Source organism: Diceros bicornis, chromosome 2 (genome assembly GCF_020826845.1).
Source record: "Diceros bicornis minor isolate mBicDic1 chromosome 2, mDicBic1.mat.cur, whole genome shotgun sequence".
Taxonomy (NCBI): Eukaryota; Metazoa; Chordata; class Mammalia; order Perissodactyla; family Rhinocerotidae; genus Diceros; species Diceros bicornis.
Window position 1 is genome coordinate 13,025,262 of NC_080741.1, and position 22,830 is coordinate 13,048,091.

General features: G+C 49.5%; 1 protein-coding gene across 1 annotated transcript in view; it reads right to left on the reverse strand.

Moving 5' to 3' along the window:
- CLSTN2 (calsyntenin 2) overlaps positions 1-22,830 on the reverse strand; it is a 577,645-nt gene that overhangs the window by 96,974 nt on the left and 457,841 nt on the right. Inside the window, exon 5 of the mRNA XM_058551984.1 lies at positions 20,682-20,831. Coding sequence (XP_058407967.1) covers positions 20,682-20,831 — 150 coding nt within the window. The remainder of the gene's footprint in view (positions 1-20,681; positions 20,832-22,830) is intronic.

A 22,830-nucleotide genomic window follows, 5' to 3' on the forward strand; every position in this document is an offset into this window, starting at 1 on the left:
GTTCTGCTTGGAAACAAAATCTTTTTGGTATATAAAGGAACTAGAGTCTAGTTTACGAATTGTGGTTCAATTTTTTTCTTAAGTGAAGAGAAAGGAAGCAGATCACCTGTTGTTTTAATAATCAGGCTCAATTACACTGCAAGTATGCCTGAAAAAGCTAGCACTGGAACACCTTCAGGAATTAAACTCCTTCTCTGTGGATTAAGGATTTAGAAACATGATGATTTTATTATAACTCTTGCTAAATTGGGGGAACATGTTTTCTTATCAGGAAAATATTAACCATTTGGAACTCTCATATTAGATACCTGGAGGTGGAAAAAAGCTAACCTGCGACTTCTGGAAAGCACAGGCTTTGGGGCTCCTGTAATCCAGGACATTCAGGTCCCCTGTTCCAATTCTGCCCTCAAAAGGGCTGGAGAAGGACAAAAGGGAGACACAGGCATGGTGAAGACACTCTTTTTTCCTTAACTGTGCATATTCGGGGGCCTCCAGCTCTTCCTGGTGTCAGCTTTCAGCAGCTGAAGAAGCACGTGGCTTTCTAGGAAATGGCTCCATGTGGGGATGGTGGGGGGTAGGAGAGTTAGGAAGGGGGATTGTTCAGGCAGCTGATATTCTAACCAGTCTCTGCAGGCATCAACCATTGGCATCTTTCAAGACTTTCTCCAAGACATGGGTGACTTGATTTGGGCATCAAGGGACTTTCTTTCCTACCAGGAGGAGCTGGGGAGGTACTCTTGCTCAGCAGGGAGCACTTATCTCCACTGGCCATCAGTGCATCTGAATTGGGGGTGGGTTAGGGAGTAGAGAGGGTCTGGAGAGGTAGGCGGAGGTCAGATGACGAATGCTGGGTAAAAGGTTTGGGTTTCATCTGAGGGCAGTGAAGAGCCATAAACAGGTGTTTAGTGAGGGTGTAAAGTATCCAGATAGTGCTTTGGAAAGGTCACTGGGCAGCTGGGTTAGGCCTGGTGCTCATTTTCAGAACATCAGAACACTCCTGATTGCCACCCTCTGGATTGATCCATGCAGAGGGCCACCTCTGACAGGGCCACACGACGGGAGTTAAACTCAATTTAATTAAGAGTGTTAACTCTGCAGCTAGACAGACTCAGGTTTGAACCCTAGCTTTGCTGCTTCTTGGCTGTGTGGCCTTGGGTAAATCACTGAACCTCTCTGAGGCTCTTTTCTCATCTATAGAATGAGGATAACACAAATCTACCTTGCAGAGCGGCTTTGGGAACTGGAGAAAAGGTATGCAAAGGATCAGGAACAGAGAGCTATTGTGACTACTACTGTCATCATTATTCCAGATGCCATGTGTGTACTGAGCACCTACTATGTGCCCCACAGAGCCCTAGGTAGGGAGGCAGAGGAGTGGGACTCATAACCCCTAACTTGGTGGAGCTCACAGGCAGGGCAGTGGCAACCACCCAGCCAGCTTTAAGGCATAGAGAGGAACAAAGAGCAGGCCCCAGGGAACAGAGAGGATGAGGTAAATTATGCTAACCAGGTGATCAAAGGAGGCTTCTTGGAGGAAGTGACCTGGGCATTTCTTTTAATATGGGTTTTATTATTATTTAAGTATGGTAAGCCCGACAGTGGTGGTCTAGTGGTTAAGATTCTGCAATCTCACCGCCAAGGCTGGGGTTCGTTTCCCATCAGGGAACCACACCACCCATCTGCCTGTTGTCATACTGTGGTGGCTATGTGTAGCTGTGACGCTGGAAGCTATGTCACTGGTATTTCAAGTACCAGCAGGGTCACCAGAGATTCCAGACTAGACAGACTAGGAAGAAGGACCTGGCCACCCACTTCTGAAAAAATTAGCCATGAAAACCCTATGACTAGCAGTGGTGCACTGTCTGGTACAGTGCCAGAGGATGAGAGGAGGGCGCAGACAGACCGGGCAGAGTTCCCTCTGCTGTCCACAGGGACACTAGGAGTCGAAATCAACTCAACTAACCACAAAGGCCAACAGGTCAGAATATTACTGCCATTGAAAAGACTGTTATACTCACAGATCCCAAGGAGACGGGGCACGCCACCCCACTGGCGGCCCCTGGGGGCCACATGGAGAAGCACCCAGATCAGTCAGGAGGTAGAGGGAGAGAGGGAAACTGTGGGCAACAGCCTTTATGGTGGTTTCCATGGCAAGGAACAGGCAAGGCAGGGTAAGCAGGACCGGGATTGGCCAGTCTGAATTATTTCAGCAGCCTCTGGGGCACAGGGCCTGTCCCCAGTTGTCTGGCCCTGGCCCTGGGGTGATCAGGGCAGGTGGATGGTGGTACCATGTGAGAGCTCAATAAAGGAGGTGGTTCGGGGTGTGGGTTCTGGATTGGTTGGTCTGTGTTTGAAAAGCAAAAGGGTAAGTTGACCTCTCCAGGGTCAGCCTGGCCATAGCTGTCAAAGCATCGGAATGCAGCCAGTAAAGGCATGGTTAACACAGCATTGTGAATGAGGGGAAGGCCAGAGGGCAGAGAGAGATCCAGAGGTCTCCTCCATGGCCTTGGGCTGTGCAGCACCCAGGGCTGCCATTTACATGGACAGTGATGGGAATAGTACCCCTACCTCAAGCCGTACAGCTCAGCAGCTGGTATGACTCAGAAAGTGTAGATAGACGTGAGGCTGGGGGTGGGCCTCTAGGGGCCTGGTGCAAGATGGATCAGAAAGGAGCCTAGGGGCCAGATTACACGGGCGTGAAGGCTGGGCCAGGTGGTGAGCGTTTGTAGCAGAGGAAATAAAACTCTCCCAAGGCCTGTGTAAAAGGCACCGACAAAGCTGGCATCTGAGACGCGCCTTCTCCCTCCTCTGCCCACATGGCTCCTCGGGGTGAATTCCTTGGTACCCAAGTCTGACTTTGGGAAGGGCCACAGCGACACTTAGACCATGGTACAGAGACGGGGAGGCAGGAGTCAGACGTCTGGGTCCGGATCCTGCCTCCTCTGCTTACCAGCTACCACACCTTGCCCAAGATAGGCTCTGTGCCTCAGTTTCCTCATCTGTAAGATGGGGGAAATTACAGCTCCATCTCACGGGGATGTTGAGAAGATTGAGATCACACATGTGGTAGAGCCAAGACTTGTGCCAGGCCCACCTGACTCCAAAGCCAAACCCCCAAAGGACAGCTTGCTTTTCTGAATTCATTTTCTTTTTGCATTTCCTGAACTGCCATCATGTGTCTGCACCAAGGTGCGACATGCAGCTGGAAGGAGGCAGGAGGTGGTCAGGAGTCAGAGAGCTGGGCATCTACTCCTGGATCCAAGACCAGCTTCATGCTCAGAAGGGCCCCGTACTTGGTTTAACACTCTGCTGTCACTGTCTTGAAATTTCTTTTTTTTTTTTTTCGCTAAGGAAGATTGGCTCTGAGCTAACATCCGTGCCTATCTTCCTCTATTTTCTATGTGGGACGCCTCCACAGCATGGCTTGATGAGCAGTGTGTTGGTCTGCGCTTGGGATTCGAACCTGCAAAACCTGAGTTGCTGAAGCAGATTGCACAAACTTAACCACTACACCACTGGGCCGGCCCCTTGAAATTTTTAATAATTTTAACGCAAGAGCCCTCCATTTTCATTTTGTCCTGGGACCCACAGATTATGTAGCTCGTCTGGTCTTTCCAGCTGAGTAACCTTGGGCATGTTCCTTAACCTTTCTGAGCCTCAGTTTCTTCATCTATGGAATGGGGAGATTAACCAGCTACCCCAAAGGGAGGAACCCGATTTTGGGGTCAGAAATCCCAGCTCTGCCACTTGGTACCGTGTCCTGGGGGCCAGTCATTTCCCTGTCTGCCTGAGTTTACTTGTGCAAACACTGGCAATATTAGCACCGATTTCAGAGTTGTCGATAGGGTTTATATCAGATAAAAAATGCAAACCACTGAGCCCTGTGCCTGACATATAACAGGCACATACATTTTTGAGCATTAAATTATGTAGCTTTCTTTTCTCCAATTAAAAACAATTACACACAGGTGCAATTTAAAAAGAAGCAAAGCAAACGCTCTGAACTCAATTACAAACATGAGGAATTGTCTCTCCTAGTTCATTACTGACCTCTTTCCATTTACTATGCTTTATTTTCACAAGAGCATTTTATTACCTTTTAATTCTTACTAAAAAGAGGTATCTTAACTAACTACAGAAGAAGAGGGAGGGGAAATACCCCCGTGCCCATATCAGGGGCTGAGCCTCACGGCTGCCCCTCTGCTGGACGCTCAGCCCTGCTTTTCCTGAGGCTGGTCCTTCTCTCCTCCAGCTCTCATCTCAAATGTGACTTCTTGATCTCACCTTGACGAGTCTCCCCTGCCTCCATCCAACCCCTGCCAGTCCCTCCCTCCCCAGAATTATTTACTCATTTGTTTATGGCCCGTTCCTGCTCTGGAGCATAACTGGTGCATCACCGGGCAGTGTCTGGCACATAATAACTCCTCAACAAATATCTATGAAATGAGTGAGTGACTCAATGTATGAAAATCAGAACACACACACACGCACATGCACACTCACATTCCAGTCCACTCTGGGCTGCCAAAGGCGAGGAAGGCGGTCCTCTGGAGCCCAGGGAGTCTTTGTCGTTGTCCACGTGGGATGACACACCCTGTGTATCCACCATCCACCCAGCCTCCGCCCGCTGCCAGAGGACACACTGCCAGGCATTAAAGAGGGAAGGATTCAAGACGGGGCTGCTGTGTGTGTTGTGTGCACACACACACCCCAGCCCGAGTTTGAGATTGTGGATGAGTGTGTGTGATGATGAAGTTGCACTTATATGTGGCTCCAATTTTGGAAACTCTCATGTATTTTCAATCTTTTTACGCCTCCTAGATGTCTCGATAAGCGTCAAATGAAACAACCAGAAATTTGTCCTCCCGTTTCGTCTTGCCCATGGAGTTCCCTCCAGTGTTCAGATGACAGAGGGGATTCAATTTGGCCCCCAATCAACACAGTGACTACTGACTCCTGGGCCTCAGGAAACCCTCACACCTTCACCTGGGCAACTTCAGAGTCCTGGACACAGGGGGACACTGTCAGGCCTTCCTCCGGGAGCACCTGGAAAGCTGCAGACAGCTTCCTGCCCGACAGCTTCTCGCTGAAGCCCCAGGCTTCTGTCGCACCCTTTTCCCTAGTTTGTCACTGCACCCAGGAGAACCGATGCCAGTAGGTCAGGACCACGTAAAGATGGATGCTGAGCAGACTACACTGGAAATCTGATCCCAGCCTAAATCATTTCAGATTTTGCAGAGGGTGAGAGTGAGGGCAGGTTCTGGAACAATGCTGCTCACTGTGCTCTACAGACCAGCATAGTTCCTGAACTGCCTGTGATAGGTAGTGATGAGGCAAGGACAGAGAGGGAGAGCAAGCATTTAGAAACTTTTACAGCAATTTGACAGCAAAAATCATAGCAATTAATTTGACATTAATTTTATATTTGTTGAATCTGATAATAATTAAAAATTTGGCTTATATTTTGAATGTCTTTGCTATTTATTTCATTTTTATAGAAATTTGTTTCTATTATACTTTTACAAAATCATCATCCATGACTGATTGGAAAAACACTCTGGTCCTACACCACAGCTGACTTGAGAAGCACTGCTCTAGACAATACCTATCATAACCATTTCCTAAAACTTGCTTCCAGAAGCTTCAGAGCATTGTAACACTTTACCCTGTACATCCAAAGGGCCACTAAGGCCTCCTGCTTCTGAATTTTAGATGGCTCCCAAGATCAAAATCTCTTCACGCTAGTCTTATGGCCATCATCACTTCTCACAATCTCTATGACAACTTCCTACCTCACCTCTCTTTGTCCTTCTAATCTACACTGGTCACCATTGCCCAACCACAACACATCCAATTCCTCTTCCAGGAAGTCCTCCATGATTGCTCCAGCCCAGACTGCATTCTCCTCCCTAATTCACAAAACTTACAAGCTACATCATCTATGTGGGGCTTACATTTTGCCCCCCAAATTTGTATCTATAGACAGGTGTAGGGGCAGGGCTGGCCTCAAGAGAATCATCCAAAAAACTTCTAAAGACAAGAATTCCTGGGCCCCACCTTAGGAGATTCCAGTGGAAGATTTTAAGGGGGAGGCCCTGGAATCTGTCATTTTAACCAACCTCCAAACTGATCTGGAAGCACAGACAGACTTGGAAACCACCAGCCCAAACAATACTGGGCAATAAACTCCCACTCCTTCACCCGCCACGTGCCCGAGTCCCAGCAGTCAGGGGAGGGGACGGAGAAAGGATTTATGCTCCCTCTGCAGGATGCCCAAAGGGAGGTCTGTTTGCTGCTTGGAAACCGATCCAGCGGGGTACGACCTCACATCAAGTGGGTTTAGAACAAGCTTTCTTTTCTTTCTTTACATTGTGCAGGGCAGAGCCCAGATTCCAGCCCCAGAAGAACCCCAGATGCAGGACCCAGGGCTCTCAGTGGAGAGGAGCCACTTCCAGTGGTGTTGCACTGGATTATTGCTCCTGATTACGCCCTCCTCCCGGTGCAGGGAGGACACACTCCCGCCCCATTGATTTGGGGCTTGCCCATGTGACTGGCTTTGACCAGTACAAGAAACTATTCATTGATCTCTGCGATTGTTTTTTGTCTGTAACTCTTGACACCCCTCCCTCCCCCCATCACAAGATCTACGAGAGCAGGGACTGTGTCAATGTTGTTAGTTTCTACATCTCCAGTGCCTGGTGCAGCTCCTGGGACGTGGCAGGTTCTCACTGAATGTTTGGGGCATGAATCACAAGGGTGCTCCGTGAGAGGTGCCCGTGCCCGGGTCTGGGGCTCAGGGAATTCGCCGGGCCCTCTTGCTCTGGTCAGACTTTCTTCTTGTAGCATCCCTTGTTGACTCTCCTGCTAGTGCCAGCCTCGCTGAATTGAGGATGTTGTTGCTCTTCTGCTGGGCTGGGTTTGGGGTTCTTTCTGTGTGCTGCTTCTCCAGGGCCCTTGGATCCACACAAGCCCTCGGGCAGGTTCTGCTCTGCCCCCGTGCCTGGCGCAGGCCCCTAGACACTGCGCCCCAATCCGGCCAGCCCCTGGCCGGCCACATATCATGAGGAGATCTGTTCTCTTTTGCGTGGTTCTCTGATGCTGGTGTAGCCCTTAGTTCCCCCACAAGCCTCTGAGCTTGCTACTGTTGAGAACCACCTCTTTAAAGCCTGTGCCCTCCCCTTTCACCCTGGATCCAAGCTCTCTGGGGCTGTTAGGGCAGCAGCCCATGCTGCCACTGAGGTGAACCATATGGTTTAGAAACCAGGACTCCACCCAAAGCTTGGCTGCTGCCTTCTCTCCAGCTCCTTCATCCCCAAAGATCCTCAGCTCACGTGCTTCTCAGCTCCAAAGCAGAAACACGTCCAGCAGAATTGATGCTGGAAAGGTGGAGAAACCAGGCAATTTAAGAGCAGCCCTCCTGAAAGATAATTCTCCCAAGGGGGAAATCATTAACTCCACTCACCAGGGTACTTTCTCTTGGATTTATAGAAACTCTTCTCTCTTATGTCCAATAAACATGAGCATTTTCCAGGCAATTTTCTTACCTTGGGACAAATGTATTATTGGTATAAGATGGAGTAGCTATTCTTCAATAATCTTTACTTTAATGGCTTTGAAAAGTATTTACAATGCAAGAATATAGTTTTTCATGCACACATTTTCAGTCTTTTTGTAAAGATGGCTTATGTATACTTTTCATACTTCGGTAACAAAATTTTTTTAAATCTATAGGTCAGTTGTACACGGTTGCAAAATTTATTTTTTTTTAAATAAAAGGACCATGACTCTAGGTGATATTAGGGCCTGCAAGACTTTTCATTTCACTGAATGACATTCTAAAATTGGAACCAAATTATCGTCTCTTCAGAAAATATGGTAGAAATCCACAGAGTCCATCAAATATACTCGAAAGCCGTGAGTCCATGCGTGTGAGGGTGGGGAGAGGCATCCCTCACACTGCTGGGGCAGTGTAGCCCTCACAAACGATTAGGGAGGGGCTTGGCAGAACGCATCTCAGGCCAACAAATGCCCATATCCTTTGGCCCAGGCAATACACCCCGGAGAAAGTCATCCAAAATGCAAAGACTTCTGCATAAAGATATTCACCAATGCACAAAAGAGAAAAATGGAACCAGGCTAAAGCCAGACAATCACACTGCCCTGTCTAACTGCGAGGACACGGTCAAGTGCACTTGCCCTTCTACGTGGGAATGTCATGCAGCGGCTGAGGGACGGCGAGGGTTTATGATGTGGGGCAGTGCGTGTGGCACAAAGTTAAGAGGAAAAAGAACACAAAGTTCAAATGACTATGTGTGAAGGGAGAGAAGTCTTCCATAACATTGATAATACTGCATTAACTTGATTATGGGGAATTTTTACTGTATTATACTTTTTAAAAATTATTTTCAAATGATCATAGAACACTTTATAATTTAAAAAATGTTTACCTTAAAAAGTTGTGGTGGTCTAATTGCCACCTGTCACCTCAAGTTCTCTAACAGAACGCAGAACTTGTATATGTTGCCTGAAAAACATCCTTCTGCTCACCTGGTGGTGCCCACCTGGGCAGACAGACCACCTGCCTTGGCACAGAGGGCTCCTGCGGGCATGTGAGTCCCGCTCACATGCTAGCCATGGAGTGCTTTGTCTCGCGCTCCTAACAAGACGGAGGCCAAGATCCTGAAGAGCAAAACGCTTGGCGGCGGGTAGAGGGTGACATACTGTCAATGTTTGCTTCTGGCCTGGAGCCTGGAAGAAGCCCATGGAAGGTGGGAGATTCGGCCAATGTGAGGCTGTCATTAACCAAACCTCCCAGTGGGTGGACGGGCCCCTCTCCTAGCCTGGCCTGGTTCTGCCTGTGTGCGGCTGGCTGCCATCACTCAGGGATGCAGAGTCTCAGGCCAGGGACAGACATTGGCACTGGTGGACACAGAAGGGAACAAAGTGATCTTGGCTTCTGGCATCCAGCAAATGTCTCGTTACCAAAACAAGGCTACCCAAACAACCCACTTGTCTTAAACTGTGGCTGAAAATGAGGTCACGTTTTACTCTAAACACTGACCTCCACCAAGCAGCTTATCAGAATTGAGTCCTCCTCAGACTGTACTAGTTTCTAGAGGCCCAGACAGGTTCCCCACATTGGCCCATGTCTGATGGGGCAGCTGCAGGCCCCACCGCTCCCCTGAGCTTCCACTTCCGCTCAGGTCCACTCGCCCATGCCCGCAGCTCCCGTGGCGAGGTCCTGACCTGCCCCGCCTGACCAGGGGACACCAGCCTCCCAGCCGAGGGCACCAACTTTGGCTGCTCTGAAGGCACCCAGGCCACAGGGGCTGAGGCTAGGTGGGCTCTATGGAGAGGCGGGGAGAAGGGACCTTCCCGCTGGGCCTACCTTGCTCCTTTGGGCTGGGTGAACTCTAGTTGTTATGCCCACAGCCTTACAGAATCTCTCTGGAACATTCTGTCTACTTCATCCACTGTCCACATTGGAAATCTCAGCACATCTATCATGAAAACAAAGAAGGAAGCAACACTAGTCCATCTACCTCTGCTCAGTTTTCTCCAAACCCTCTGCTGCGACTGAAACTCTTATCTCTTGTCCGTCATAAAGCAAGAGCTGCTGAGCAGAACAGGGGACGTAAACAGAACCCTGGAAGCTGCAGCGTTTGAGCACCAAGCGCCCCTGGGTACTCCCTGCCCCTTCCCATCACTGCCTCCTTCCCTTGCACTGACCCCTCAGATCTCAGCTTCAGCGCCACCTCCTCTGGGAAGCCCTTCTAAAGGGTCAGCGGGCCCTGTGCTCTGCCCTCACAGCCCCTGGTTCCTGGTCACTGCTGGGACTCCCCTGTACTGGAGTGATCCGTTCACCTGCTTGCCCACGCCCCGTGGTTCCAGCTCTCAGTCCCCAGGGGCTCAACCCCGCCTGGCACAGAGCAGGCCCTGGGCAAGTCCCTTCAGCTGAATGGGAGCTTTGAGAGCTTCTCTCTTGTGCCAGGACCACGGCTGTCCCTCCGCGTGGTTAAGAGTGGGGTCAGCGCTTCACACTCCTGCACTGGCATTTTAAGGGCCACAATACACTCAACGATATGAATCCAGGGCTCCCTGGCAGACCAGGCTGACTCCTAACCCTCCATTCTGTCGCTCTATCCACCAAGTGCCATGTGAGGTGGATGTGGGGAGAAGGGGGCACGATTCTGCCCATTTTAGAGATGAGACAAGTGTGGCAAGGAGAGGTGGGCAGCTTGCTGTGGGTCACAGCCATCACTAGAACCCAAGTGTCTGGTTGGTGTGCAGACAACATTGGTGTCTAGGCTCCCTCGGTGATTGGGAGAGCAGGAAGGAAACCTCCATTTAATAGGCTCTTTGCTGGGCCTTGTACACGTGTTATCTGGCTGCATAGCATCCTTTTGAGGAAGGGAGTAGCGGGAGGGCTATTTCACCAATAAGACAGCTGAGACGTCAAATGACCTGCCCGAGGTCACACAGCTGGCAAATGGCACCGAGAGGCCGGCCTGACTCCTAAACCCACTCTGGTGGCTTCTATTTCTTCTCTTCCTTCCTCCCACTCATTGGCAGCATTGAGCTCTTCCCGTACGCCAGGCACAGTTCTGCCTCGTGACAACCCTCTGAGATAGGTACTGCTGTTGGCCTCATTTTGAAGAAGCCACATTTGAGGGTTCAGAGAGGTCAAGGGATTTCCCCAAAGTCCCTGAGCCAACACGCGGTGGAATGTGGATTTGAACCCTGAACTTCCTGGCTTCAGAGCCAGCCCTCTGAAGCCCTACCCTCTGCTGACTCCCTGCAGGGAGAAATTCTAGCCAGCTGCAAATATTAAAAGAACTGTCAATGGAAAAGGGAGTAGGCAGATTACGCGTGGCTCCGGGCAGACTCAGGTCCACTGAGAGATGGGGTGGAATGTGGGGTTCTGAATCAGGAGACCTGGTACCAGCCGTGGTTCCACCTCTCAGCATCTGTGTGTCCTTGGGCAAACCGGTCCCCTCTGCGGTCCCCAAAGGGTCATCTCAGAAGGCTGAGAAATGGCTCTGCTGTCCTGAATGAAGGCAGGTCCCAGAGGTGGGCTTGTGAGGAGGAGTGGTACACCCTACCTGCACCCCCCCCCCTCCCGCCCCACCATCCAAGCCATAGTCCTCTCTGAAGGCTGCCCTGCTCTCCAATTGCACATCTTCCTTATAACATGAAGGAAGGGGTTCTAACTGCAGAGTTTTCCACAAAAGAGCTTTCCTCCCACGGTCTCAAAAGGTGGCCAGGGTTCTCCTTTGCTTTCAGATGCATTTCAGGTAAACGGGCAGGGGCTCCGTGCCTGCGGACAGGCGGGACTGGGGTTGACGCTGGGCCTGGATATCACCAGCTGTGTCGCGTCTGTCCGCAGGCACGGAGCAAGAGTCTTAACCTCAGTGTCTTCATCCGCAAAATGGGAAAATGACAGCTTTCAGGGTGTGGTGAAGAGCGAATGAGAGAGTACATGCAACTTCCTGAGACAGGGCCTGGCACACGGGAAGTGCCCAGCCGGTGGTGGCCATTATCGCGACTGAGTACGGTTTGGGGGGAGTGCAGTCGGCCCACGCCCCCGTCCATCCAGGCTGAGGTTATCGCACCCAGAGGCCTCCGAGGCCTGTTTCCCCCATGCTGGCACGGAGCCCCGGGAGCCCGGAGGAAACAGCAGAGCACGGGCGCATTTATCCAGCAGGTCTTCAAGCACATTAAGACGCCGTCAAGCAGGTAAATCAGCATCCCATACAGAGCCATTTGTCGCACCTTAATGATCGGCTATGTCAGCGATGTCAAAACAGGTCGTTCTTCACGAGGAGTGCCCCTCGAGGGCCTCCACCAGGAGCACAGAATGCTCGCCCGCAGATCTGAGCCAACCCAGGAGCAGCCGCCCTGGGCTCACTCCGCCCGAGTTAGTGGAATTTGGGCCTCGATGATGGCTTCTCCAACTATTTGGGGGAAAAAAACGCTCCATCATGATTTTAAAAATTGGAATAAAGGGAATTGAAAAGCGCTGCTGTTCACTGAGCCCCACCTGTGGTTCTGAGCATGAGGCTCCGCCAGCAGCCTTTCATCTCACAAGAAGGCGTTATTGCCCCGTCTACACCTGGGAAACTGAAGCAGGCAGGAATGACTCTCCTGAGGTTGCAGAGTGGGCTGGCGCCCAGCCGGACCTGAGGCCTGGGATCCCAGCAACCACCCCCCTGACCCCCACCCCTGCTGCCCGGACTGTGCTCTTCCCTCCCTGCACTCAACTGTCACCCTTTGGTCCCAATATTAAGCTCTAAAATCAAGGACACGATGCTCAAGCCACACAGCTTTACCCAGTTCTACGCATTTCAACGCGCGCGTATGTGTGTACTCATTTATATCACAGTACCTTTTTACCAATTTTAATCATAACATTATTTGCATGGTGATTTAAACTTTGCAAAGCAATAATACACATAGAACCTCTTGTGGCCTTCTTAACAAGCTTACAAAATAATTGGGCCAAGGATTATGACTCTTAACTTACAGTTGAGGAAACCCAGGCTCAGCCAGGAAGTGCCTTCAGCAAAGCCTGCGGCCGGATCTCGAGGGAGCTAAGGGCTGAGGACTCACTCCCCATCCAGCTCCCTCTTCACTGCTTGTCATATGACTCCCGCACCCCTGTGCCCCCCCCCCCAGTGTTGGGTTCAGGGCCTATGCTTGGGAAAGGGGGTGAGGAGGACTCAGAGGAGGAATGTAGCAGGAGCGAAGGGGGAGGAGAGCAAGGTGGAGAATGAGGACCCAGGGAGGGGAGAGAATATGGACAAAGAGGAGAGTCAGGAGGACAGGAGACTGAGGGGAGGGCCCCGGGGATGAAGGAGCTGAGCCCCTACGAGGAGCCTCACATCAAGCCGGGTTCAGTCCCGCTGGACGGAAGGGTAGATGGTGGGTAATCTTCATGGCCAGTTCTCTTACGGGAGAAGGCAGTCTTCCTGCTCTGGGGTGAGGAGCCAGTTGGGCTTGGTGTCTTTGGGATTAAAGCTTAACACCCAGGTCTCAGGCTCACGCTGTGTTTCTCTGGCTCATGAGATACCCAGAGGCAGCATCAGGTTCAGGCAAATGGTATGTGAGAGACGGACTGTCTGTAAGTGAGGATTTATTTTCACATGAGTCGTAGTTTCAAGGGGACAGTGCACTGGACCAGGCTCAGTGAAGGACAGGTGAGTCGGGCGGGGCAGGGAGAGGAGGGATGAATGTGGGGCGCCTCTTAGGTGCTGTGTGCACGTTGCTTCATTGAACTGCAGCTACCCTTTCAAGGTAAGTCTCATTACCACGTTGCAGAGACGGTGACTGAGGGGTTAAATATGTTGCTTAAGGGCACAGGTTGTGTCTCTTCTGAACAGTTGTTTGAGATGCCCTTTTCAAGCTGGTTACACGCCCCTTTGGAAATTCCCAACCTCCTTGTTCTTTCCTCCTTGTTCCTCCTGAAACCTTGGTGCCCTCTGGGATGGACTGACATGAATTTGAATTCCATTTCTGCCATTTACCTGCTGTGAGATTTGGGGCAAGTCACTGAATCTCTCTTAGGCTCAGTTTTCCTCATCTGTAAAATGGGCTAGATTTGCTTATCTCACTGGGTTGTTCCTGTCCTCTGGGCAGCATACCTTGCTTTGGACTTTTATACTCCTTTGCCTCTGTCTGAATTTGTCCACTTGATGTTTCATTCTTTCTAGGCTGTCCTAGGTACTCCAATAAACTACTTCTCACTGAGATGAACGGACAATAATAGCCTCATGCAGGTGTCAGCAAATTTTTTCTGTAAAACGCCACATAGTAAATATAGATGAGGGCTATCTGGTCTCTATGGAAACCACCCAGCTCTGCTGTTGTAGTGCAAAAACAGCCATGAGATAACATGTAAATGAATGAGTGTGGCTGTGTGCCAATAAAACTTTATTTATGGGCACTAAAATTTGAATTTCATGTAATTTTCATGTGCCACGAAATATTATTCTTCTTTTGATTTTTTTCAACCATTTAAGATGTAAAAACCATTTTTAGCTCACAGTTGTACAAAAACAGGTGGTCTGCTAAATTTGGCTTGCTGTCTATACTTTGCTGACCCCTGGCTTAACAGTTATTCTTACAAGAGGCATTTGCATTTTTAGTGGGGATTATCCTTTAGAACAAAAAGTTGGTACCCAATGGTGGAATCTCAGACATCCTGGCGGGACAGTGAAGGAGAGAACTGAGGGCAAGGAGCCGTCCTTTCCTCTGTCTTTCTGGCAATGCCCTCGTGCATCAGCCTGCAAGGAGGGTAACGTTGTTGTGCAAGACTCGGATGGACAGTTGCACCTTCTGATCCCTTCCTGATTCTGTTTCTCTCAGCAAATCTGAGCACCTTCCTGGGTTTATCATCCTATGATTCGAAATCAGTGCCTTTCATGTAGTAAAACCTAAGCCAGCTCTTCAGTGTACTTGATCAATAATTGATCTGACTTTTGGAAGGGGCAGGGGGAAGCTGGCTGACCCCTGGGGTCTGGGCTTTTTTCTCCTTGGCAGGGTGGTGGGCAAGTGAACAGCTGTAGAGGGGTCTGGGACATATTAGTAGGGGTCTTTTGTGCTTCAGACGTGCCTGACTGCCAACCTTGTCCCCTCACCTATGGGGTCTCATGGGATTTGCCCAAAAATCTAACCTCCTTTGCTGCTCAGAACTCTGAATTGGTTTTGGAATAAATACATGACTTTAGATACTTTTCCAGAAGTGCTCCATTTACAAGTGCACTCAGGAATAATCATCCTTTTCAGCTGGTCTCTCTGCCCCATCTCTGCATCCCAGCCACCATCTATGTAGTTGGCCAAGGAGTCCTTCTTCCCAAAGATCCCCTTCACCACGCCGGGGCATGAAAGCCTCTTGGCTCCCCACTGCCCTTGGGGTGACACAGGAGACCCTCCCTCCATGATCTCCTCCCCATCAGCCCCTCCAGTCTTCTCCTCTTTGCCCCGGCCACATCATGCTCCTTCCCACCTTCCTGACATCTGCTCCTTAGTCTGGAACAACCTTCTTCTCTGTGCTAAAACTACTATCCTCCAAGATTTGGCCCAGGTGCATCTCCCCAGGGCCCCTTCACGGTTAAGTGTCTCTCCTGTGTGCCCCCATAGCTCCCTCCACCAGAGCTTTGGTCCTCAGTATTGCCATTGTCTCCTCTGTCCCATGAGCCCTGGTGGATTGTATCTGTCTTTGTATCCCTAACCTTCAAGAACACAGTGGGCCTTCAGGAAAGGGTGAATGAATTGTCTCCAAAAATATTTCCCACGTGTAATGTGTGTGTCAACATCAGTTATCTCACAATGCAGATAGCTAAGGAAAAACTCCTCTCAACCAGCAGCTTTCATGCTGCTGTCTTTTCAACACGAAACTATTAGACACACTCTAGGCGTTGAGTAAATATTTTCTGGGTGACCTTCTTACTCAAAGTGAAGGCCATGGACCAGCCGCATCCAGACCTACCCCAGACTTATTAAACCCGAATCTGCATTTTGCCCTGCCTCCCAGGTGTGATAAGCACTCCTTTAGAAGAGACCACCCCTCCTCCTTATGAAGACTTGATTTGCGGAAAGGTGGAAACACCAAGATGATTTGATGCACCTAGAGAATTATTTAAACCCCAAAGAATAGAGAAGAAATGGTTCAATTATATGGCTGCAGCTCCTTTTCTTTCTGTTTTAAATAGGGCTCCTTACTGTGAAGGTAAAAGGAACGGGAGTTTGGTCTCTGAGAGAAACTCTGGGAAGTGCTGCTGTTGGGTGAGCTGGTGCTGGGAGAGGTGTAATTGGCTGCCGTGGGATCATGCTGAGGGAGGAGCTGGGCAAACGGAGATGGGGTTCCGAGGGGCTAGAGTCTGGAGAGCTGATTCTTGATACGGGAGCCTCGGATCCAGAATGGCCGGATGTTGGTCAGCAACACATCTGGGAAAGAAATGGTAAAGGGCCACTAGCAAAGTCTCCAGTGGCTTTCTTCAAAGTGGAGTTGTTTTGCACAAAGGGACAGTGAGATAGTGAACTTGGGGTCTCAACTGGCAGGGGCAGGTAATAAATATAAGATCTGGTTTGCAACAGTGAAAGGGAAAAGATACTAAGTGTTGTGAAGACAATGTTTCCAGCTTGAAACATAGAAAGAGATGAGCCAAGGGTTATAAGGAACAATAAAGGAAAGCAGGAAGAAGGAGTATGTTTCATAATGTGACACAACACAACACAACATAACATAAAGTAACCAACCAACAAACAAAAAACCCCAAACCAGCAATTGAATTACAAACGATCCTCTGGGACACATCTGTGGCCCCTGTATGTGGACTGGGGCCTCTGCTCATATTGCCACCATAACCCTGGTAGCCTCTGGGGTCACTACATCCTCTGTGGTGCTCTGATCCATGAATGGGTGCAGAGCCTTCCTGAAGGATGGTCCTCAGCGCACACATGGGCCCGGGCTTGGATATGTATAACCACTTGGATGAGGGAGACAAACACCAAGAATATGGCAGGGCAGATGCCTGGCATGAGAGGCAGGGCACAAGCCCGTCCTCAGTGTGTGGCCTGCTGCCAGTTCACCTGTTTCCTGGTTCCTAATAGAATCTTCCATCTCTGTGAATAAACTGCTATAGGGATACTATGAATTCTCAAATCTCAGGACAAAACACAGAGATTTAGTTCTCCCCTCCACTCACACAGGTCTAGCTGACGCTTTGAGGACCATCTTCTTCCTGGGCAGCTGAGAATGGAAGTGATGTTCCCTTTGGCAAAACTCCACAGACCCCTGCAGAGTGAGCTGACCCTACGACCTCTGTAGAATTACAATCTCAGAATACAGCAGAGAAGACAAAGCTCACACAAGAGCGAGATGCACATGCCTGATGCCCTGGGGTTGGTGTCTGGATGCAAAGCCTTCCTACCTCCCTTTGCCGCCAGCTGAGCCCCCCATAAGCCCCACTGCCCATTGGCGAGTGATGGTGGTAAGCAATCTTTGAGTTTATGCCTAGGTGATGGATGGAAAGTTCAGTGAGTACCGGGGGCTGTGAGAAGTGTGGTTCTGCCCTCGGGGAGTCCATCTTGTTACTGGGAAAACAAGGTCAACCCACAGAAAAAAGACAGAGAATGGAAAACCATAGCCCAAGCAGACCATGCCTTGGCCAAGATCTGAAAGGCAGGCGGCAGGAGAGCCAGGGTCTGGGACGTCCTTTGTGCATAGCTGGGTAAGGCCAGCAGCATGCTGGGAAAGCCTTGGCCCTACACTCCAGGAAGGGGTTATTGTGATGGAAAATGGGATCACTGCCCTGGGGCAGCACTGGAGTCTGGGAGCAGTCCGTAATGGGCCCTAGGGGGGAAGGGAAGGCTCCAACTGTGGGCAGGGTCCCTTGCTCCCCAGGATAGCTCGCTGGGAGAAGCTGACTGCAGCAAGGCTTGGTGAGGGTGCTGACTGGGAGTGCTCCAGGGGAGACGGGGGGCTCCCAGGTATGATGGATTGCTTTCATCGTGCTGCAGTCCCCTCCCGTCTGACTTAGAATAGGTGCAAGAATTTGAACTGCCAAACTGCATTTGCTTGATCACTCTTGTTGCTCGGGAGAAGTCAGCTGGGGGAGGAGCCTCTGTTCTCCGGGCAGTTATGCCTGCACATGCCCGCAGACCCTCACTCACAGCTGGGTCTGGGGGCTTGGGGATCACTGCAGCTCCTCGCCCTGGCATTCAAAATCTTGACTGCCCACCCCATGCTGCCCCTGGCGTCTCCAAACTTGCTTCCCACTTCTCCCCAGTCCCAACTCCCTACACAAGCCAGACTGGCTGGCTTCCTTATATTGTTCACTGGTGCCCTGAAAGGCCTCCCCGCCCCGCCCGCATCTACACAGTGCAGGCTTCACCCCACACCCACTTCAAGAAGAGCCAACTCGTTCCCCTAGGCACCTGACGACCTCTCAGAGTAAGGAGTAGCCTGCTTCATCTGCAGTTAGCAAAAAAAAAAAACAGTCAAATGTGGCTCCCTCCAGTTTGCTCTATACAGCTGGGGGAGGGTGGCCGGACAAGGGACACACACCTGGGACCTGGGACCTGGGACCAGTGGTGGAATGCTCATTCCTGGACAAAAGTGTACTTCCAGCTACAGGCTGCAGCCCTGGCCAGGGGTAGAAGAGAACAGGCCCCAAGATGAGTCGGTGAGAGATGAGGGTCACTCAAGGGAAGGAACAAAGTGGACCAATATGCTGGAAGGAGAGAAGATTCCCCTCCAGGTCTGGGGGCTGGGACAGGAATGGCAGGAAGTCTACACAGATCAGAGAACCTGGAGGATCTGTCTATGATCTGAAGCCTGCTGGGATGATGGCTGGGGAGAGAGACGTAATGGCTGTCTATGGCGGGTAAGCTGGAGGGAGATGGGCACAATGCAGAATCCAGTGTCAGCTTCTGCCACCAAAGGCTGGCTAACTTAGGCAGGGAAGCCACCACAAAGTAGTTGATCCTGATGTTACGCTTGCTTAAATCGCTTTGCCTGACACAGTGAACTGATGCAGGGAGTTGCTGCTGCCCGTCTGTCTTTGTTCCACAGAAAGGTACATTTTTCACCGTTCATCCATCCATTCAACACTGGCCGATCGCCTGCATAGTGGCTGGCCCTGTGCTGGGCGCTGGGGACACAACCAATGGGCATGATCGATCCTTCCCTCCAGGGGCCGCTCTCTCGAGCTGCAAACAGCATCACGTGCCAGAGGGTAGTGCCCCACACATTCTTCACATACAGAACTAAACATTATTAAATGTTTTCCTTTGCATACATTTAACACTGAAACAAGAACAAACTCCATTAGGAAATTACATTTAAATATAGGTACAAAAATGTAATCCCAAATCTGTTGCTGTCTCTTTTATCAAAGACAAGAGACATTGGGATCATTCTTCAGATCTGACTCTGTGCTTTGCTTTCCCCACTTAAAATCCCATTGTGAGCATGTTCTATGCTTAGAAGTCTTTTATATTCTTTCCAGGTTTTCTTTTCAAAAGGTAGACTTTCACTGGGGTCAGTACTTTTAAGTTAAAATAAAACAAGGTGAGTTCTTCTTTACTCAAATAGCTTTTCATTCATTCATCCATCCATTCGTCCATCCATTCAATGACGATTTCTTGACCACTACCATTGGGCCCAGACACATGCTAAGCTTGAGAAATCTAGTGGTGAATGAGAGAGACAGAATCCTGCCCTCAGGCTCCTTAGGGCCTAGTGAATTATACTCAACCAGAGCTCAAGCCTCCTGAGGTTGGTAACACACACTTTCCCACTCTGCCTTGTTCCTTTCTCTGTCTGTTGCTGGATCCTAAATAGACTGACACAAAGATGACTCTACTGTGTTCTTTACGTCCCGTGTATCTTACCTGTGGCTCCTCTACTGAGCATTTCATCTTCTCTACTTGGTTTAAGGGCAAACGACTCTGGCTCTCACCAGAGGTGGGTTTAATTGCCCTCTCTCACCTTTCTGGTTGAAAGATTAAGGGAGATATAATTGTGCAGGGGAGTGACCCCAGTTAGGTCTTCAGGTGTCCATGCTTTGTACCATGAAGTCCTGTCGATCTGACCCAAATGAATTGGATTAGGAATGAATGCCTGACTAAAAGGCAGCCATTCAAAGTCTGACCAGTGGCCCACATGGTGGCCTGGCATCAGTCTGCTCCATAGGGATATGAGTGACTGACACAGCTAATCACACCTCTCTAGGGGACGTTAAGAATGAAAGATACAGGGAAAGAGGTAGAATAATTCTAACAGGGGCCCTGAAGCTTACAGACACCCGAAGAGAAGGCGGTAGACAGAAGCCACAAAGCGGAGGACTCCATGAGGCACCAGAGTTATGAGGAAGCAGGAGCCTGCAGCAGCGTCAACACAGGAAGCAAAAACAGGAGCAGCTGAGCACAGAGATAACACCAGCATCCCTGCTCGGCCACTGGAACCGTTGGTGTCACCAGCAGAGCTACTGTTATTCTGTGAACCATCCAGTTCCCTGTGAGATCCACCTCTGCAGCTGGCCTTATGCCCCTTATTTCTCCGAGGCTCAGTGTACACCTCCACCGTCTAAGGGAACCTGACCCTTTGCTCTGTCTGTGCATCCTAAAAGACCTGACTAGCACAAAGATCCACCTCCATCTACGTCCTTTGCTTCTCCATTCCCAGAGCCGACACTTTAGAAACCCCTACTCCAGAGGCTGGATTCTGCCTCTCCAGCCTCTGCCTGCAGGCGCTCTGTGCAGCCCAAGGAACACGGCAACCTTCCCCAGGTGCTGAGTGATGATCACAACTGGAAACACACCCGCTAGACTCAGCACTCTTAGATAACGTGAACAGGCTCGCCGGCACTTTCTCCCGAGCACTGTGAGATAATTACTATTGAGTCAAAGATGTCATGAGATTTGAGAAAGGGCACACTGGACAAACTGGGCACATGGTGTTAGACAAGTTGCCTCGGACATTCTCAGCTATCAAATGGGGATAACAGATCACCCAGGAGTTGTGAGAATAAACAAGCTGCTCTATTCTTGCAGCAGAGTGTCTACACTTGAAGAATTCCTCTAGTTATGTGTTGTGATGATTTGAGGACAGGTCCAGCACCCTCTACACACCAGGCCGAGCTGCCTTCACTCAACAGGACTGACACGAGCAGGCCCACCTTGCCAGCCAGGCTTGCAAACTGGCTTCACGTCCACCTGCACCAGGGTGTCCTGAGCAGCAGGCTTCTGTCCACAGTCGTAGGCGGTCACCAGGACCTCATACTGGCGTTGCCTGTCATAGCTCAGCTTCTCGGTGTTTCTGATGTTGCCTGAGGACACAGATATTCAAAATCATTCCAGATCAAGTTAACTGGAGTGCAGTTCTTCAACATCCATTCTCCACTCCTCCAACCTTCCCCAGAAAGAAATGACCCATTTTTCTATCTCTTTGTAAGAACAAGGGCAAATAGGGCATGGCTTCCACACGTGGCCTTCTTGTGCCTTGGTGGCAGATTCCCAGGAACCGCTGGCTGGAGCCACCCCAGCTGTGGGAGGGGATTTCTAGGAAATTCCGAGCACACATCTGGAATCTGACTGGCTGTGTTTGTAAGTAATGGGGTGTCAGAAAACTCCCTCCTAAAGTGCACCCATGTGGGCCGTGTCCCTCATGAAGGGTACCGAGAGTGCATCTGCCATGAAATCTCTGGGAAAAAGATGGAATTCAGAAATGTCCTGACACATATTTTTTAACATCTGGGCTCGCTGCCAGGAATGTTCACAGCCTCTTCTCACATTATTTTGCTAGCAAATAGGAAGTAAAATCAATAAGAAAACATGTGCCCTCTCTTCTGAAAGCGACACAGAATAGCGAATTCCCTGCCCTGGTGGCAAAGACATTTTTCTTCCCCAAGAGAGAGCAAACAATTTTTCTGAGCCATTTGTGTGTTTTTGTTCCTGTGGGTTTGATATTATGATTTGGAAATAAATATTTGATAATTAATGAGCAAAATTTTAATTGACGATTTTTGCTGAAATATAATTTTGGTTTCAAGGAACTAATAAAGGCCCAAGGTGCATTTAATACTTTTTAGTTTTTGATTCCAAGAGATTAAAGTCTTCCTTTGTTGAGAATAATTTCAATCTTGCTTTTTTCTGATGGGGGAGCTGACAGCAAATTAGGGCTCAAATGTTATCGTCATTCTTTACCAGAAGTGAAATTAAGAAAATGGAAATTAAAAAACAAACAAACCCACGAGCAAATAAATAAACATGGAATGGCTGACTCAGGGATATTTTTATATTTCATCATAAGTAACGGAAAATTTCCTAATGAGCTTTCTTCCATTCCAACTGATGTTCATGTGAATTGAGACAACAGAGACCAAGGCAAGAAAGTTTGGAAAATTAGAAAAGTCACATAATGTTTTAAAGATTGGAAAAGTTGATCCTCCAATCACCCAATCTTGGTAAAAGAGACGCAGTACCAGCCCAGGAGCAGGGGCCACAAATGTGAGCATACGTGAGGAGGGTGGATACGAAATTGCCCAAGACGTTGGACCAAGAATTAGAATCATTTGTTCTGCTTTCTGCTCTGGACTGTTTCTAAAATGCAATGCCAGCCACTGATTTGAAGTAAAATTTAGTTTAACAAAGCCAGTCAACAATCTCTGAATAAAAATGGATTTGGTGTATTTTTGGCCTTGCGGCTGGTGTTCAGAATCTCATTTTTCCCCAAATGTTTGTTTCCCTCTCAGCTCAGGGCCTGACAGGTCTGGAGCGGCTCAGTATTGGGTTGGTAACATTCCCTGCGCGTTCTGTTAACAAACTAGTTTGTGGTTATAGTCGTCACGAGGGAGAGATTCCGTCAGGTGGAAGCACTTCAGTACAACCATGAGAAGCATGTTCCAGCAACATCAAATTCAATTTTGAACAAAAAGTTTTACCTTTCTCTTTCTTTAAAGTTAAATGGCTCTCAAAAGCCCTGCCTCTGAGAAGAGGAAGGCTCAGGGTTTACCATCCGTGTGGTGATAAGCAGACCAAACACTATTGATTGTGGTAGAAAAATAAACACACAAGCCAGCAGTCCCTGGTCCAATTTGTTGCAGCTCCATTTCCGTCACAAGTCTTAATGAAACTGTCTGAGAAACTAATTTACTTTCTCCACTGCCTCTGGCTTCTTGCATGGGAGAACAGGTTTCAGAGCACAGGATTTGAAGCATTAGGTCAAAGGTGAGGGTACAATATTGTGAACGACTGTGGTGTGGGGAGGGTCATATTTGGATAAGACATACATTTAAAATTTTTTGAAAGCTCAGAAGTCATTCATTT